The 17,375-nt window shown below is 40.5% G+C and overlaps 1 protein-coding gene across 1 annotated transcript in view; it reads right to left on the bottom strand.

Annotated features, from left to right (window-relative positions):
• mindy3 (MINDY lysine 48 deubiquitinase 3) overlaps positions 1-10,776 on the bottom strand; it is a 55,176-nt gene extending 44,400 nt beyond the window's left edge. The window contains exons 1-9 of the mRNA XM_083529355.1: positions 10,023-10,776; positions 7,799-7,878; positions 5,146-5,206; positions 3,977-4,171; positions 2,472-2,523; positions 1,964-2,078; positions 1,752-1,825; positions 987-1,066; positions 735-805 (exon numbers count right to left, since the gene is read on the bottom strand). Coding sequence (XP_083385481.1) covers positions 735-805; positions 987-1,066; positions 1,752-1,825; positions 1,964-2,078; positions 2,472-2,523; positions 3,977-4,171; positions 5,146-5,206; positions 7,799-7,878; positions 10,023-10,119 — 825 coding nt within the window. The 5' untranslated portion in view covers positions 10,120-10,776. The remainder of the gene's footprint in view (positions 1-734; positions 806-986; positions 1,067-1,751; positions 1,826-1,963; positions 2,079-2,471; positions 2,524-3,976; positions 4,172-5,145; positions 5,207-7,798; positions 7,879-10,022) is intronic.
• Between the last annotated feature and the right edge of the window lie 6,599 nt (positions 10,777-17,375).

Below are 17,375 nucleotides of genomic sequence, written 5' to 3'. Positions count from 1 at the left end.
TTTTAAAAGGAATAAATGGGCTCAATCATTTTAATAGATACCAATCAGTGTTTGATTCGTTTACATCATTCTATTAATAGATCGGTGTGTGTCGAGTAACAGAGTCTTTTCACATAAACCGAGCTGAGCGAAAGTCTTGTGACAAAAATGATAATAGGAACATTATAGCCATAATAAATATTACTTTGAATATTTAAGTACATTTCAAGTCAAGAAGCATTTTTTTTCTGGAGTGATATTTTACATGGTGTACCTCCATTTTTACTCAAGTACATGGTTTGTATACTTCAACCACTGCTCAAATCAATAAAAGTACAACTTTTCACAGAAGTCCCAGAGGATCTTCCTGTAGTGATGGATTTCTGCCTCAGAATTGTCACCTACAACAACACAAAATAGTGTTCATTCTCAGCAATTGTGGTTAAGGCTCTGGCTTACTTATCAGAAGGTAGGGGGGCTTAAGCCCCTGTATTGCCAAGCTGCCACTTTTAGGCCCCTTGAGCAAGGCCTTTAACCCTCTGTGCTCTGTGCTCATGGCTGACACTGCACTTTGATCCCAGCTTCCTAACTGAAGAATTCATTTCACTGTTCTGAAAAGTGCATGTAACAAGCATTAAAGCATCTTTCTTTCTTGTACCATGAACGGGATGCCAATTTATTATAGGAACCCTGCGACAAGTCATCAGGACCTGCGTCCACAACACACCCAATCACGTGCGTTTGTGTGTGAATACCTTGCAGTATCGGAGCGATTCCATTAGTGTGAGAAAGCCAACGCTAGCCTGTTCATGGATCCCATACAGCTCTGTAGACAAAAAGGAAAAAGCCTTTTAATCTATAACTTCAAACTAACATCTTAGTTAATGATAATTTTGTAGTTTACTATCATCAACAACAGAGAGAAAGATCAGCAAGTGCAATCTAATAGAACTAAAATGTAACACTGCCACCTAGTGGAAAAGTGTAGAAGCAACAGACATGCTTACTCATTCCAGAGCATTCTCTGTCTCCATCCCAAACATTTGACACTGCGTGTCCCGTCACAAGCAGGTTGATCAGACTTTGACTACAGAAACAGACAAAAGTGAAGAGTATGAAAAAGAGAAAGAAAGAGAAGACGACCACTGTGTAATTGAACGGTAAATAGTTGCGCAGCAGTTAAAGCCTTTTTTCGGCCTTCTGATCAGAAAGTGAGTTAAAATCACTTAAGCAAGGACTTTACAATAAACAAAACACTGGTTAATCTCTAAATCGGTAGAAAAAAAATTATTGGCAACAATACAAATAAAAAATTTGAAAACAAAATGGTTAATATGAGGAAATGGATTTAGAATAAATAAATGAATAAATAAGCAATAATAATAATAATAATAATAATAATAATAATGGAAAATAATGTACCTGTGCTTTCTGAGACGATTTTCTGCTCAACACAAGTGTAATGAATGACTTTTTGGCTTGCTTTAGCTCAATCCAGTCTGGCTATTCTCCTTTTCCACTTCTCACATCAAGTCTTTCTACCCTAGCCTTTGACAAATTTTTTCTTCCCAAGACAAATCGGAAAATTCACTGGAAACTAAACTATTTAACATCATTTACCACCTATTAACACTGTATTAGTAAGTTTTCTATTTTCTTTTCTGGCCCTCTAGTGGACCGATAACTCATTGCACACAATTAATTTTTATTGTTTTTTTCCCCCGCTAAAACCTGCAATAATAGAGAAAATAACTGTAAAAGTCAAATCATACCTGCCATGACCATACACAGGGTCAATGAGTGGCTCTGAGGTGTCCTCTATTTCATTCTTTATATTCTCAATACCCTGTAGTTAAAAGAAAAAATATTTTTAGTACACAAAACACACACACTAAAGGAATCCTACACAATACAATCACAGCTTTAAAGGCACAAAAGCAACACATACATATGGAGATTACAGACTCTGGAACGTCTATCTTACCTTTGTTAGTATTACAGAATAAAGGAAGAGCAAGACACCGAATTTATTCCTCCAAGTGTCATACAGTGATATGATTATCTCCTTAAGCTCAGCGGCGGTCTTTAGTGTCCTTTTACTGCAAAACAAACAAAATACACAGGATCAATAAAATAGCCATTAACTGAATACATACATAGTGGTTATGATTTTTCTTTCTTCCATTCACCACTGAACCAATGGGCATCCGCTTCAGCGTTTTTGTTTTATATAATGCATTAAACATGACTGTTCTTTTATAAAAATGGTCAATAAAGTTAACAGCATGTCACAGAGTTTCTCTTGTAATACGGTTTACAACACTAACATTTATCCACTATAAAAAAAAATACTTATCACTGTTAAGGTCTGTGAAAAAAATAACATTTGATTATTATATGATAAGATTATTGTGCAAGTTGTTAAAAATTGATTTTTTTTTTTTTAGCTTTTGCCTAGTGTGTTTTTAGTAGAGTTAACAATGTGCACTTACTGTACCATGCTGTGAAACCGCTCAAAGCCAAACTCCTCAGCAGCCAAAGCAGCTACATACACAAACACAGCAAAAACACAAACACGTTTCACAGAAATATCCAGATAAATTAAACAAAAGCACATTAGGATTTCAAATTTCAGACCAGGTTTCTCCCCCCTACACACTTGCTTTTAATGCTGGGATTTGTATTAATATTTGCTTGAACACACACACACACACACACACACACACACACACACACACACACACACACACACACACACACACACACACACACACACACACACACACACACACACACACACACACACACACACACACACACACACACACACACACAGGCAATTTTAATACATTGTGCTTCTACTGATTACTTCTATCTTGCTGGATCGAAATGTTTCACTACTCATCCGAGCAGCTTCTTCAGGGAAGTTGGCAAGATTCCACAAGATGTACAGTATCTCACAATAGTGACTACACCCCTCACATTTCAACAACCATTGCATTATATTTTCTCAAGAGACAATACTACAGAAATAAAAAATTGGATATGTTGCTTCTTGGGTCTTGTCAACTAAAGGAGCTGCTCGGATGAGTAGTGAAATGTTTCTATCAGACCAAATAGTCCAGTTGACATGACAACTTCCAGCACCTGGACACAACTTCCAGCACCTGGACACAACTTCCAGCACCTGGACACAACTTCCAGCACCTGGACACAACTTCCAGCACCTGGACACAACTTCCAGCACCTGGACACAACTTCCAGCACCTGGACACAACTTCCAGCACCTGGACACAACTTCCAGCACCTGGACACAACTTCCAGCACCTGGACACAACTTCCAGCACCTGGACACAACTTCCAGCACCTGGACACAACTTCCAGCACCTGGACACAACTTCCAGCACCTGGACACAACTTCCAGCACCTGGACACAACTTCCAGCACCTGGACACAACTTCCAGCACCTGGACACAACTTCCAGCACCTGGACACAACTTCCAGCACCTGGACACAACTTCCAGCACCTGGACACAACTTCCAGCACCTGGACACAACTTCCAGCACCTAACTTCCAGCACCTTCTCAGTCACCTGGATGACTGAAGATCTTCACAGACACAACATGTGGATGTATTCCCACTGCAAGTGATGGCAAGAGGCTTCACACATCATAAGCACTACTGACTATTTGGCAGGCTGTAATCCTGCATAGCTGAAAACAATCTCTCTCAATCGCTCGTTTAGCTGTTAAATGGTATTACCTCCTTCAAAGACGTTCTGCATACAAACAGGCAAAATACAATCAAAGCTCACAGGACATGTTACGTGTCTTTTTTCTTCTTAAAAAATGCTGGAACAATTATTTCACAATGACTGGTGTCGAACTAACAATGGGACAGGGGTTCTGATATTTTTATACACATTTTTTACGGTCCAAATCAATCCGAACCAAATATTCCAATCATTATTACAATATTAAGGAGTCAGACTCTTACTGGACTGCTGCTGCTGCTGGGTGTGCGTGTTCTGACTGGATTCGGGTTCTGTGTGGTCTTCAGTGATGTCCCTGTTCTCGTCTGTGGACTTAGAGGGAGCCCATGTGGCCAGGCAAAAGCTGTGGGTCTTCCCAATGCAGGCAGACACCAGAATCTCAGTAAGAGTGGAGCACAGGGCCAAGCGCTGCTCCTCCTCTAAACAACATACCGATTTCAACTGTAAGGCTGAGCAACACAATTACTCTACAATGTGACAATCAAATTATTTTAGCATGTAAACAATAGTACTAAAAAATAGAAATAGTAAAAAAAAAAAAAAAAAATGTACATCTGTATTGGGCCTTAGCAATATAATAGCAATATTATGATAAAATACATCACAACAATATGCTTCTATAACATTTTTGTGTATATATATATATATATATATATATAAAAAAAAGTTTTAAAGGCTTTAAAACATTAAAAAAAAAAAATCTATTTATTAAAATGTATTTATTTTTCATTCATTCATTTTCTCCCGCTTATCCGTAATTCGGGTCGCGGTGGCAGCAATCTAAGCAGGCATACCCCGCCTTCGACTGCTGCCCAATCCTCACAGCACTGTCCCTTACGGTCCCTCCTGCAGGTGGTGAGCCCACAGGAAGGCGGCCCCATGTCACTCCGACGTCACGGACCTTGATATTTCCCTCGTAAGGGACCCCCGGAGCATAGAGGGTTAGGGGCCTTGCTTAAGGGCCCAACAGTGGCAGCCTGGCGATACCGGGGCTCGAACCCCAGACCTTCCGATCAGCAACCCAGCGCCTTAACCCCTGGAGCCACCACTCCCTTTATTTATTTTTTTGTTTTCCTTTTTTTTTTCCCCCCCCTAATTTCTTTCAATAATTTTCATAAATGTAAAATAGTTTTCCTCCTTTTTTTTTTTTTTTTTTTTAAACGCTGCAATATAATAACAATGTCATATTTTTGGAACATCTGTTTAATCAAACCGTATAACATTAAATATATATTAGAATGTGTTCTGATATATTTCACAGCGTTAAACAGATTTATAAACACACTGGTGCATCTTGTCTATAGAAACAGGAAAAGATTATAAACCTACATATTATACAACATCAGGAAATCTGAAAATGATTTGGAAAACTGCTAAAATTCTTTGCACATACCAGAGATATTTCTCCAGTTTAAGCCCTCCATGTTGAATAGGATGTTCTTCAGCAGGAATGCCTACAAGTAAAAGGCAAATCCGCATATAAGACTTAGGTGATGAACATCTGCTCTCCAAGAATCCATTTTTATCAACAAACAGCATGTCTTTCTGTTTTCTATCCCCTTTTTACATACTGGTATAAACGAGTGTGATAAAAAAAACCTGTCACATGGAGTTTATTAGACAGAAATGATGTCCCCACTTTTTTTATTTTTTTTTTACTTATTTTAGACAAGTTTCACACGACAATTTTTCCAGACACGTGGACACAATAACGTGCATGACATAACGATTATCACATATATAATGGCAAAGTAATTCAACTGACCATAATATAGAAGCTTCGTTTTTATCAAAAAAAGAAAGAAAAAAAAACCTAGCAAAGGCGGGAGCAATCTTTTATTCAAAAAATTATATTTGAAAATTTTTAATTGGTTTTATTCTTCCTGTGCGAAATGGTACTGGCCCGAGGCCCGGAATTTGGGGATCCCTGGCCATGTAACAGGGGATAATCTTCTTATTAACAATAAATTGTTATTTTCAAGCTGTAGAAACATGATTCGTTTTGTTTCTGTTGTAAATTTGCTGTAATACATTATCTTAATATGTTCCTTCAATGTTTAGCTACTTTTCTTCTGCCTCACAGCAACCAAATGCTGCTCTCTACCATGTGGCAATCTTACTAGATGCTATAATCTTATGCTGTGGGGTTTTCATACGAGGTTGTATTAAAATGTTTTGTAGCATGCCAACAGATAGCAGCACAAAGTTGCACACACAGTCACAGGGAGCACCGACCTACATGAGTCAGTGTGCCAAAAGACATTGTTCTGTGTACGTCAGAAGTGTATAACTGGTGCAATTCAGGCCACGTGCGTCACCACGTCTGGGATTTCATCATGCACAGCAAGGCAGAACAAAGAGCAAACGTAAAATTCTGATGTGAAATTGGGCAAATCTGCCACGGAGCAAGTTGCTGAAATGAGTCGTTCAAGGTGTTCTGAGGGGCACGCGAGCTTTAGGCGCGAAAGAACATGACGGGAACACGAGAGATCAGGAACACCTTCAACGAGCTCAACCCCCAACCCCCTGCCATTTTCGAAACTATCCAGGTAATCTTTACTTGTGATTTGAACATGTGCAGTGTTGCTGCCAAGGTCATCTCCAGGCTGCTGACCCAGGAGCAGAAGGAACACCAAGGTGCCATGGATGACTTGTACTTCATGTCGAGGATCATTACTAGTAAAGACATTTGGGTGTACGGGTACAACCCTGAGATAAAGTAAACAGTCTTCACAGTGGAACAGCCCATCATCTCCATGACTGAAAAAAGGCGAGGCAGGACCACAGGTCGATCAAGTGCATGCTCATCATCATTTATTTTTTTTTTTTTTTACATTTGCCACATCGTGCATTGAGAATTCGGGAATCTGAGGGAGGACATTCAGTGAAAGAGACAACGCTAGAACAGAGCTAGTCACGACCACTTTTATAACTTAGCTGGGTTTTTAACACCTTGTGTGGGTTCAGTCCGAACAGTTGATCACTATTCACTACCACGATTGACAGGCAATGGCTAAGCAAATAGCAGCTGTTCAGAAGAGGGCATTTACTGTGTTGTACATTTATAGTTTTCCTTTTGTACACAGGTGCAGAGTTCATGTGACCAAGTAACAGGGTGTGTGTAAACTATGATCTCCATTAGTACTGCATTACATAATATGTGATACTATGGCACTAAAGTAGTTCAGAAAGCAATGTTATTTCCCCCCCACAGATTTAGTCCTTTAAGAATTACCCTTACAGAGAAACATTAGCAGATAAAATTTTAGGATTAAAATCTAATTTAGGTGACATTTATATTTAAAAGCTTCATGAATATGTACCCTGGTGTCTGAATGGATCATCAGGAAAACCCTTCACTTGGTGAGATTTGAATTTTGCTCTGTACAGCCACACATTCATGAAATTATCCAGTCAATGAATCAAGTGGAAGCAGAACAATGCACAAGTCATGCAGATACGGGTCAGGAGCTTCATTTGATCTTCACATCAAACATCAAAGTTGGGGAAATGTGATCTTGACGGCTTTGACCAGGGCACGGTGGTCAAATATTGGTAGTAGATGGCTAGCTGGAGTATTAAAAAAAAAAAAAAAAACAACTCTGATCTATTTTACACATTAACTGATCATCACTTTTACAAACATGGTGAGCTGATATGCAGTTTAAAGGAGGACTGGATAAAAGAATACCATCAGCTTCTGCTCTGGTCAGTAAAGAAACTGGTCAGCTATAGACCAGAAAAAGAAAAAAGCCCAGACAAAGTTTTATTATTGTACGTATTGTAATGTTTCTGCATGGGTGAGCATTTATACCAGAGAAATTTATCAGTGGGCACAAAAACTTCTTCCGACTTTCCTGAATGTCCCAAAATTTCAAACTAATATGAACCTTTGTTGCACCACTTCATCACCAAAGACGATCAAATTTGCACGATGCATGCCTCAACCTTTTTTTTCCCGAATCGATACGAATGCTTACAGCCTTTACAGAATAAGAAAAAAACATTTCCATTACACTATTAAATGTTCAAACTACATAAATAACCTGCACAGGTGCAATCACAGCACATGGTCCACCTTCAAACTGCTCCAGTGCGCTGTGCTCTGTCTCGCTGAAGACAAAACCTGCAGGAAAAAAGAGGAAAGAATTTATTAGAAATCCATTTACTTCCCACTCACACCCAATTGAAATTCACTATACAGGGATGCTGTATAGTGAATTTCAGAGCTACTGCATGCAGAAAGAAACGGTTCATGGGATTTTGCGGTTTGATGATCATCACGTGAGCGGTGCAGTTTGCAAACTGACAACATTAGCGAAAACACAACATTAATATTCAGCTGCTTTCAGGCTAATTATTTACAGCATGGATTCCACAAGAGGAGATCCTGGTCCATGTGGACATGGTCGCATCACAGACCTGCTGCACAGCATGCAGCGAATCTCCTGTTCCAACGCATTCTGCATATACGACATTATATTTTGAGCGGATAACTGGGGAGGAGACAGAATATCCCTGATCTTACCGTCATGTTTCTAAAGCTAGTTTCTCATTCAAAAAAGTAGCTATATTGGATGGGTCCAAGGAGGTGATAAAACGGATGCATGGAATAGGACTGAACTCGAGTACCTCGAGTAATTTGAGTATTAAATATAAAAAATACAATCGAGACAAATTATTTCGTTTGTTTAGTCCATTGAACTACACGCGAAGCACTGCGTTTCCCTGCGGGCCTTTATTACTGATGCACCACCTGCTAAACACTGGATCGCTCTGGACAGGGAGAAGATGCTGCAGAATAAAAAAAAAAGGGAAGAACTGGGAGAAAACAGAGGGGGGCGAAGAGAAAATTCATATGGAAGCCCGTTTTAGCTGCATTAAAAAGAAAGAAAGTAAGTTTGCCTTCTCTCTACTCATTGAAAAGTAAATGGGCTACAATCGATAGAATCACATGGTATTAAACTGAGCCTCAGATCCCTGGAGAAATCCCTGTCTAACAATCAGCTCTGGGGAAGAAGGGACACGACAGTAGATGCAGAGGAGCCTCGCTCATACACCAACAGCTCCAAACCTCAGGCCCACAACATGATTAACGGTGGATGCACCAAAAATGTTGGATGTTTACAAGAAGTAAGTCAGAATTGCAAACCATTTTTTATCAGAATCTCGTTCAGTGCTCTGCTTTTATAAGCATCAGGCCTCAATGTTCAATATATGTACCTCCTGAGACTCCATCTGCTCCACCAGTTGTAAAAAGTGACCATTTTAGCTATAAAGTCTGCAAAGTTCATAAATACGCAAACCTACTCATCTGAGGTCAACAGACAAAACACAATCATAGTTACCAAGATTTAAAATTTCGTTATTGCCATTATGTTTGACATTTATTATTAAAGCTCCTGACTGGCTGAATACATGCGTGTAGGTGTAGGGGAGTTACCATGTTGAGAGAACACTGAGAGGGACAGACAGACAGATGTAGGACACACAGGGAGCAGTATGGACAGGAGGAGGACACACAGGGAGCAGTGTAGGCAGAAGGAGGAGGACACACAGGGAGAAGTATGGACAGGAGGAGAACACACAAAGAGAAGTATAAGCAGAAAGGGGAGGACACACAGGGAGCAGTATGGGCAGGAGGAGGACACAGGGAGCAGTATGGACAGGAGGAGGACACACAGGGAGCAGTATGGACAGGAGGAGGACACACAGGGAGCAGTATGGACAGGAGGAGGACACACAGGGAGCAGTATGGACAGGAGGAGGACACACGGAGCAGTATGGACAGGAAAAGGACACACTGGGAGCAGTACGGAGAGGAGGAGGACACACAGGGAGCAGTACGGACGGGAGGAGGACACACACAGGGAGCAGTACGGACGGGAGGAGGACACACACAGGGAGCAGTATGGACGGGAGGAGGACACACACAGGGAGCAGTATGGACGGGAGGAGGACACACACAGGGAGCAGTATGGACGGGAGGAGGACACACAGGGAGCAGTATGGACGGGAGGAGGACACACAGGGAGCAGTATGGACGGGAGGAGGACACACAGGGAGCAGTATGGACGGGAGGAGGACACACAGGGAGCAGTATGGACGGGAGGAGGACACACAGGGAGCAGTATGGACGGGAGGAGGACACACAGGGAGCAGTATGGACGGGAGGAGGACACACAGGGAGCAGTATGGACGGGAGGAGGACACACAGGGAGCAGTATGGACGGGAGGAGGACACACAGGGAGCAGTGTGATTGCTGTTACCTTGGGTCCACCTGCGGAACAGAGACGCAGACACACCGCTGCTACTCGCCTGTTTCCCCCAAACCAGCTCCACAACGTCCCGTGTTAAATCCGACATGTCCGAGTTTCTTCCTGGTGAAGCTTCAAAAACCGCGGGCCAGTTAGCTTAGCTTCCAGTCGCCTCAGCACTTTCATTCATCCACTCACTCGAGGGATAGCTGCTTCTGGCTAGCGAGCAGCTCTGTCGTGTACTTACTGAGATTTTGTTATAATAATTGGAGGAGTTTCTACCTTCTAAATATCACAACACAAGAAAGGACGCTATCTAACGAGCTAACTTGCTAAGTAAAACAGCTACAGTGCTGGTTAACGTTACCAGTGTGTCCAGGGTTTGTTTAAATAGCGTTTATAACGTATAATGTCTGAATGATATACATTCTCTCTGTAGTAATACGCGGAGTATTTCTGCTCTGGAGCATTTAATTTGATCTGGCAGCTAGCTTCATGCTAACCCTAGTCATTCATGGTTAACCTGAGCTCAGCACACTGCAGTAGTGGGAAAACAGGAATCCAGTGTTAATGGAGATAAAGAACTCCGGTTATGAAGAATAAAAAAACTTAAAGCGGTCAAGTCCGTGGCTCGGGTCGGAAACACGGCAGTTTGGAGCAGCTTCAGTCATTTTTCAGCTCGTCGCTCTTTCCGGTCACTCCGTTTATTTACTACGCGACGTGATGACGTCACTTTCCGAATGATTTGTCCACATCCAGACGGTTCGAATGACGGGGAGGGCACGCGCGGTTATTGGGCCATTCAAACGTTAAGCTCGTGCTGACACGGTTGGCGGTTGAGAAAGTTGCCATGTAGCGAGAAATGCAGAGTAAACTGTATAATTCATTTATTTGTGGATGGATGAATGAATGGATGGATGGATGGATGGATGGATGGATGGATAGATCTGATCTACATTTTCAACCTAAATTCTAATATTTGTTCCATGAAATTGTATTCATTTATTCCCAACAGTTTATTCTCTTCATTTCGTAGAATTTCTCTTGGCCGCATTGCTTCCAGTACGTGTATGTGAATGTTAAATTTTTTGTCCAATCAGATTTCAGCCTCTATGTGCTGCCATGTCAATCTAATCTGCCTGCAAAATCTTTTCTGCTGGCCTTTTTTTTTTTACTATTGTCTCCATAATAAATAGCTCTGTTTCTTTACCCAATCAGATTGTTACAGCCAATTTCGACTGGCAAAACACGTGTAGCGCTCTGCACACATGAATACATCTGAGTTAGACTTTATAGTGTCTAAGGAGGAAGAGAAATTGATTTGGTCTCGGACATATTTAAAAATAAATTTTGAAGAAAAGCTATACATCGTGAGGAGGTCGGCCAACCCCGAAGCTAGGTAGCTTGTCTCAGCCCGGGAAAGGGTTTGTTCGCTATTTCCAGACCAGTGAATACGAGAGGTACCACTGACTTACAGCTGCTAATAAGCGGTGAAAATTATGAGTCTGCATCTCTAGTGAGTAGGTCCATTGTCAGAAAGCATCTTTAAGAGGAAAAGGGGTTATGACGTTTGAATTCATGTATATATTCTTGCCTTTAAGTTTATCCCTAATGAGCATGTCAGTAATGACAGTTGCAAGGAGAATCTCCCTGAGGTGGCATGAGGAAGAAACTTTGGAAGGAACCATACTCAAAAGGGAACTCTGTGGATCTTTAAGCTGTTCATGTGGAACCATCCTCAAGTCAAGTCAAGTTTCTATAGTGATTTTTACAACAAACATTGTCTCAAAGCAGCTTTACAGAATTTTAAGAGTTAAGGTGAAGGGTGTGTATTTATCCCTGATGAGCAGCCATGGCTCATGTCCAGCCATGGACTGTGGTGAGGAAAAACTCCCTCAGATGTTATGAGGAAGAAACCTTAAGAGGAACCAGACTCAAAAGGGGAACCCATCCTCATTTGGGTGATATCAAGAGTGTGATTATAAATCTTTAAACAATACAGAACACTGGAGAGTGAGAACTAACATGAGTACTGGAATGTAAGATTATAAGTAATGTTCTTTCTACAGTCTTTTACAGTCATTTGTGGTTATAAAACTAGGAGCTACTGAACAACTCATAAAATAGCTCAACATTTGCGATCATCACAGATCCAACACCAGCTTCTCCATGCCAGAGCCTTTAAACACTCAAGGAGGTCCAATGTCCAAACTCCACATGAAGTGGGATCCTCAACTGCACAGAGTGGTCTCTAATCGGAGAGAACTCCATCCAGAGGTAGGGCATCAGGATGAATCGGGCAGATCCGAATAGAAGAAAGGAACAGGACAATTGGTCACTGATACAATGTTTAACTTGAAAGAAAGAAAGAAAGAAAGAAAGAAAGAAAGAAAGAAAGAAAGAAAGAAAGAAATAAATAAATAAATAAATAAATAAATAAATAAATAAATCAGTGTGCAAGTCGGGATACTGGGAAAATGTGTCCACCATGCCTGAAGATACAAAAAATATAGGGCATTTACTTTGAAGACATCAACAACTACTTATAATCTCACAGTAAAGTGTCGATACACCTAAAAAACACAAACTGTTGTTTTAAACCTTTATTTTGTAAATAGTCGTGAGTTTAAATCCTAGCACCACTAAGCTGCCACTGCTGGGTGCTTGAGCAAGGCCCTTAACCCACAATTGTTCAGTTGTAAAAAAAAAAAAAAATGTAAGCAACTTAGAGTAAAAGCAATGTTAAGCTAAAAACAGACCAAAAATGCAAGACCATATTTAAGACAAGCTTCAGGTATGTAGAAGTTAAAACATTCTGTGTGGAATCCAAGATCCATGTACAGTGTTGGACATTCACTTGCAACAAGAGAAGCCTTTTAAAAGGCTAATACTATTATTTTCTGTTTATAGAAATTTATTTGGTGCCATTTATTGTCAAAATTTGTATCAGCAAAATACAAGCAGTCTGACCAAGAAGAGCAATGTTACAGAAACAGCAAGAGATGGCGTTATCCTCAAAGGTAACAATAGCAGCATTACCGCACTGGTGTATTGTTGTCTGAAGCAATATGAAGTGTCGAAGACACTTTAAAAGCAACCAGGGAGTTAAAACAATCCAATATCCAGCTATTGAATTGGAATATAAAGCACCAAATGTGGCGATATGATGTAATATAATATTGAGCAGGTTAAATATATTTCCACTGTGTCATAAATGTCATACATTTGTATTTAAATGTCATTAGTCACAATTCATGTATTAGCAGGAAGAAAAGAGATGTTGGGGGGTAGAAAGGGTTGGATAGAAACTGATAGCCAGAAAGGGGTTTCAAGAGATATATATTTAGAGACAGAGAAAAAGATTTGTTAAATAATGAGAATGTAGAAGAGAGAGGAGGAAAGGATGTGTAAAGTTGTGAAAGAATGGACAGAAAGGGAGAAACACAGAAAGGTAGAGTGGAATAGATAGAAAACCAGGGATGAGAGATGGATGTAGAATGATGGGTGGATAGGGGGTGCAGTAAAAAGGAATTGTGAGACAAGATGGAGATTGGGATGAGGAGAGGGGGGTAGAGAGAGTGATGGATGGAAATGTATGGATGGATGAGCAGAGAGGGGCAGAGGAAGAGATGTTGATAGAGAGAGGGATTGAGAGCAAGTTGTAGATAGATAAAGAGAAAAAGAGGGAGAGATGAAGAGATAGAGGGGTGAAGAAAGGGAGAGAGGGATAGATGATTTTCACAGGATATTAGGTAACAGCAGAGCGCTGCAGCACCAGTGGCCTTGAGCTCTAAACGAGGAGACCTTCAGTAACCTATAATATCAATCATCCTCACTGCCCTAACAATTTTCAGTTTTTGGAGAAAATGTAGGAAAATGAGAAGATGCAGTGCAAAGCATAACCTAACGCAGTCGCAGAGGAGCTGGAAGCTGAAGTGAACGTTTCCTGTAGCATATTACCATAAACTCCGGCCACAAGAGGGCCCTCATTGAGCACAGATCTCAGTCAAACAGCAACAACACAAAGTTAAAAGATAGAACACCAGTTTAGCAATGCAAATTCAGAGAATCTCAAGTGGAAAAAGTGTTGCTGTATTTGTCTTAATTTTTTAAGCAACATGGGGAGAAATGCTTGAGCAAATTTACTTTGTTTCTATGTATTGATCGAAATTGAGTTTATGTAATTAAATCCTTTTCAGAAGAAAAACACACTTCTTTTTTTTTTAACACACATTTGTTACAAACTTAGACTTCTTCATTCGTCTAGAAATTTTATATATTCTACATAGAATAAATGCATTTGCTTGTCATATGTACATTACAGCACAGTGAAATCCTTTTACACATATACCAGCGACGTTAGGAAGCTGGGGTCAAAGTCAGAGTTGATATAGCGCCCCCGGAGCAGAGAGGGTTAAGGGCCTTGCTAAAGGGCCCAAGAGAGGCAGCTTGGCGAAACGATCAAGCCCATAAGCAAAACAATATCCAGTACAATCCAGTACAATATGAAAAAACCATCCAGTTCATTATGAAAGAAAATAAGTCCACAATAATGTTTTCATATAAAGCAACTTGTATTTAAAACATTGGGAAATTCGCAATATAGCAATGTAAAAAAAAATTATTCTATGTAAGATGTGAGGAAAAACTATGTCGACTCATCGCGCTTCCTCCTCATACGGAACTGCAGGAACAGCAGCAAAGCCCTGTACAGCTGTGCTTTTTCTCCAGCTCAACATTCCACCTGCGCTTAACTCCCCTCCACACTTCAGCTGTGGCCCAGCCCCCTTCCGCAACCTTTAGCGACCTCGACACCACATGGAGTTCATCTTGTACATACCTTCTTTGTACACCTGCCATACAGGTGCACTTCATCTGTTTGTCGAAAGCCACAGGAAACCATTTCAGGAAGAAGTGCTGAAGTGCAGTACTGATGTTTTGCTAGTGTTGCTTCCAACTTATTGGCCACAGTTTGCTTCATGTCAGAGCTGTTATTGCTCCTAGGGTCTTCCATTTTACAATAATAGTATTTACAGCTGACAGAGGGGAGGATCTAGGAAGGCTAAAATTCTTTGACTTGTCCCAAAGGAGGTATTTGATGACAGTGTCATGATTAAAGCCACTGAGCTTCTTTCATACAACCATTTCTCCCAACAATGTTTGATTGCTTGACTATATGCTTGATCTGATCCAGTGTACATGGATGAAATACCTGAAAAGGGATGGCTACTGATTCTACATTGACTAAGCAAGAGAATCCCTAATTGGTGGACTGATTCCAGGCTAGTCACATGACAAATGTATTGGTTTACTTTTAGACTAGAGAGACTTCTTAGTCTTTAATCACTATCGAAAGCAAAAAAGATGAATGAAAAGAAACGCACTATAGGAAGTCATCACTATATAAATTTTCCGATAATTCTTTTTTCTATGCGATACCAACAAGAATAGATTATGGCGATGTAGCTGTAATGTGACCGTCTCAGCGCGAATAATTTAAATGCTAATTATACGCAGAGAAAAAGTCCTAGTAGATACTCTACTGCTTAACATAATGGAAAACTTATAGCTGGACAAGCTACAAATTTCAGGGTGCCTATTATTTCTTTATCTTCTAATGACGTTCTGTTTGGGGTTTGGATATTGATGAATGGAAATTGTTATAGGTTATCCTAATCGCAATATAAATGAAGTGGCCTCTTTAATACAATCTTGCACTTTACTTTTATGTATGGTTGCTATTGTAACATGACATTATGAATACAAATCTCTTTTGGGCTGCATATAGAAGCCACATGTATTGGCTGCTTAGATGACATTCCCACAGTATTAGCCCTTTTATCATATAGTACACAACATTAATGACATTTTTATTAAAAAGAAGTATACTATTTTCATTTTTCCTGATGGCTTAATAGCCACATGTCACATGTGGCATTCGACATCATCACTCTGCACTCGGAAGCTGTTGGGTAAAATCTCTATTTAACTCAGAAAGTGGTGGCTTCAGCTGGTATTTCTGATTAGTATTCAACCATAACAATTTATCCACTGTCATCACTATAGTCTAAGAGACAGCACATGGATGCTTTTGACAGCTCATAAGACTACAGATTGCGTTTATTAGAGTCACGTCAGCTCTGTTCCGAGAAAACGTGAGCAGAGAATGACATTCAATGATGTGAGGGGAATCGTTTTTAGGGCCGTATTCAGAGATGTAGACGACTCACATACAGTAACTGACATCTTGTTCCGTAACACAATTGCGAGTATAAGCAACATTCCAATCATCAAGGAATTAAGGGATTTGTCATGGTGTGCTGGTGCAATATGAGTTAATATGAGTTCGACTTAAGATTTTTCGACCTTACGATGACGATACGACTTTCTTTTTTTCGGCTTCTCCCGTTAGTGGTCGCCCCAGCGGACCAGCCTCATGTTTGATTTGGCACACGCTGGATGCCCTTCCTAACGCAACCCTCCCCATTTATCCAGGCTTGGGACCGGCACTAAGAGTGGCTGGGGTTGGTTCCCTGATCGAACCTGGGCCGCAGCGGTGAGAGCGCTGCATCCTAACCATTAGACCACCAGGGAACCGATACGTCTAAATTGTAAAAATATTTTACATTTCACTCAACAGGCACAGGTAGCAGCGTACGGTGTACGATACGCTAGATGCCCAGCTGGGATAAGCGTATCTCTCGCCCTGTGAGATGCCTCACTCTCGCTAGCGATCGACTGAGTAAAGTTGTCTCGGTGTTAGTGTGTATTTTTTTCTGTTTCAAATGTTTCAAACAGCAATTTTAGTTATAAAAGCATGTCCTAAAAACGCCCATGTATGCCCCCTGCTGGTAGTAAAAAAAATAAAAATGTTGTAACGTATCTTCATCGTAAGTGGAGGATTACCTGTAGATAAAGACAGTAACTATACAGTTTGTGCAAGATCAAACAAAGCTGCTCATGGCCTGGGATTAGTTACAAGTCAGTGAGTGTATTGTGTCACTGTTTTCCTGAATAAAGGTCCTTAAAATTGTGTGTGTGAATTTTTGTGTGTCACTGGACAACCCTGTGTTTAATCAGTAAAAGGAAGAGTCAGAGCGGGAAAAGTGTGTTCTGGGTGTTTGAGTCCAGGTTGGTTATGTTTGAAGGCTGCAGCATCTGGCTCGAGTTTTTTTTTTATTTTGGTTTTTCATTTTGGTGGAATGAATCTACTGGGTCATCCAATTAGTTGACCACCACACATGCACACAAATGATGTCAGTTCAATGATTTCTCAGTAAACACTGTTGTTAACCATTTTAAAACTAGCATCATGCGATTCAGATGCACTCGTCACATCACACAAAGAGAAGATTTATTATTCGC

This window comes from Silurus aristotelis (genome assembly GCF_946808225.1).
Source record: "Silurus aristotelis genome assembly, chromosome: 25".
NCBI classification, from domain to species: domain Eukaryota; kingdom Metazoa; phylum Chordata; class Actinopteri; order Siluriformes; family Siluridae; genus Silurus; species Silurus aristotelis.
This window is presented reverse-complemented; position numbering and strand designations above follow the sequence as displayed.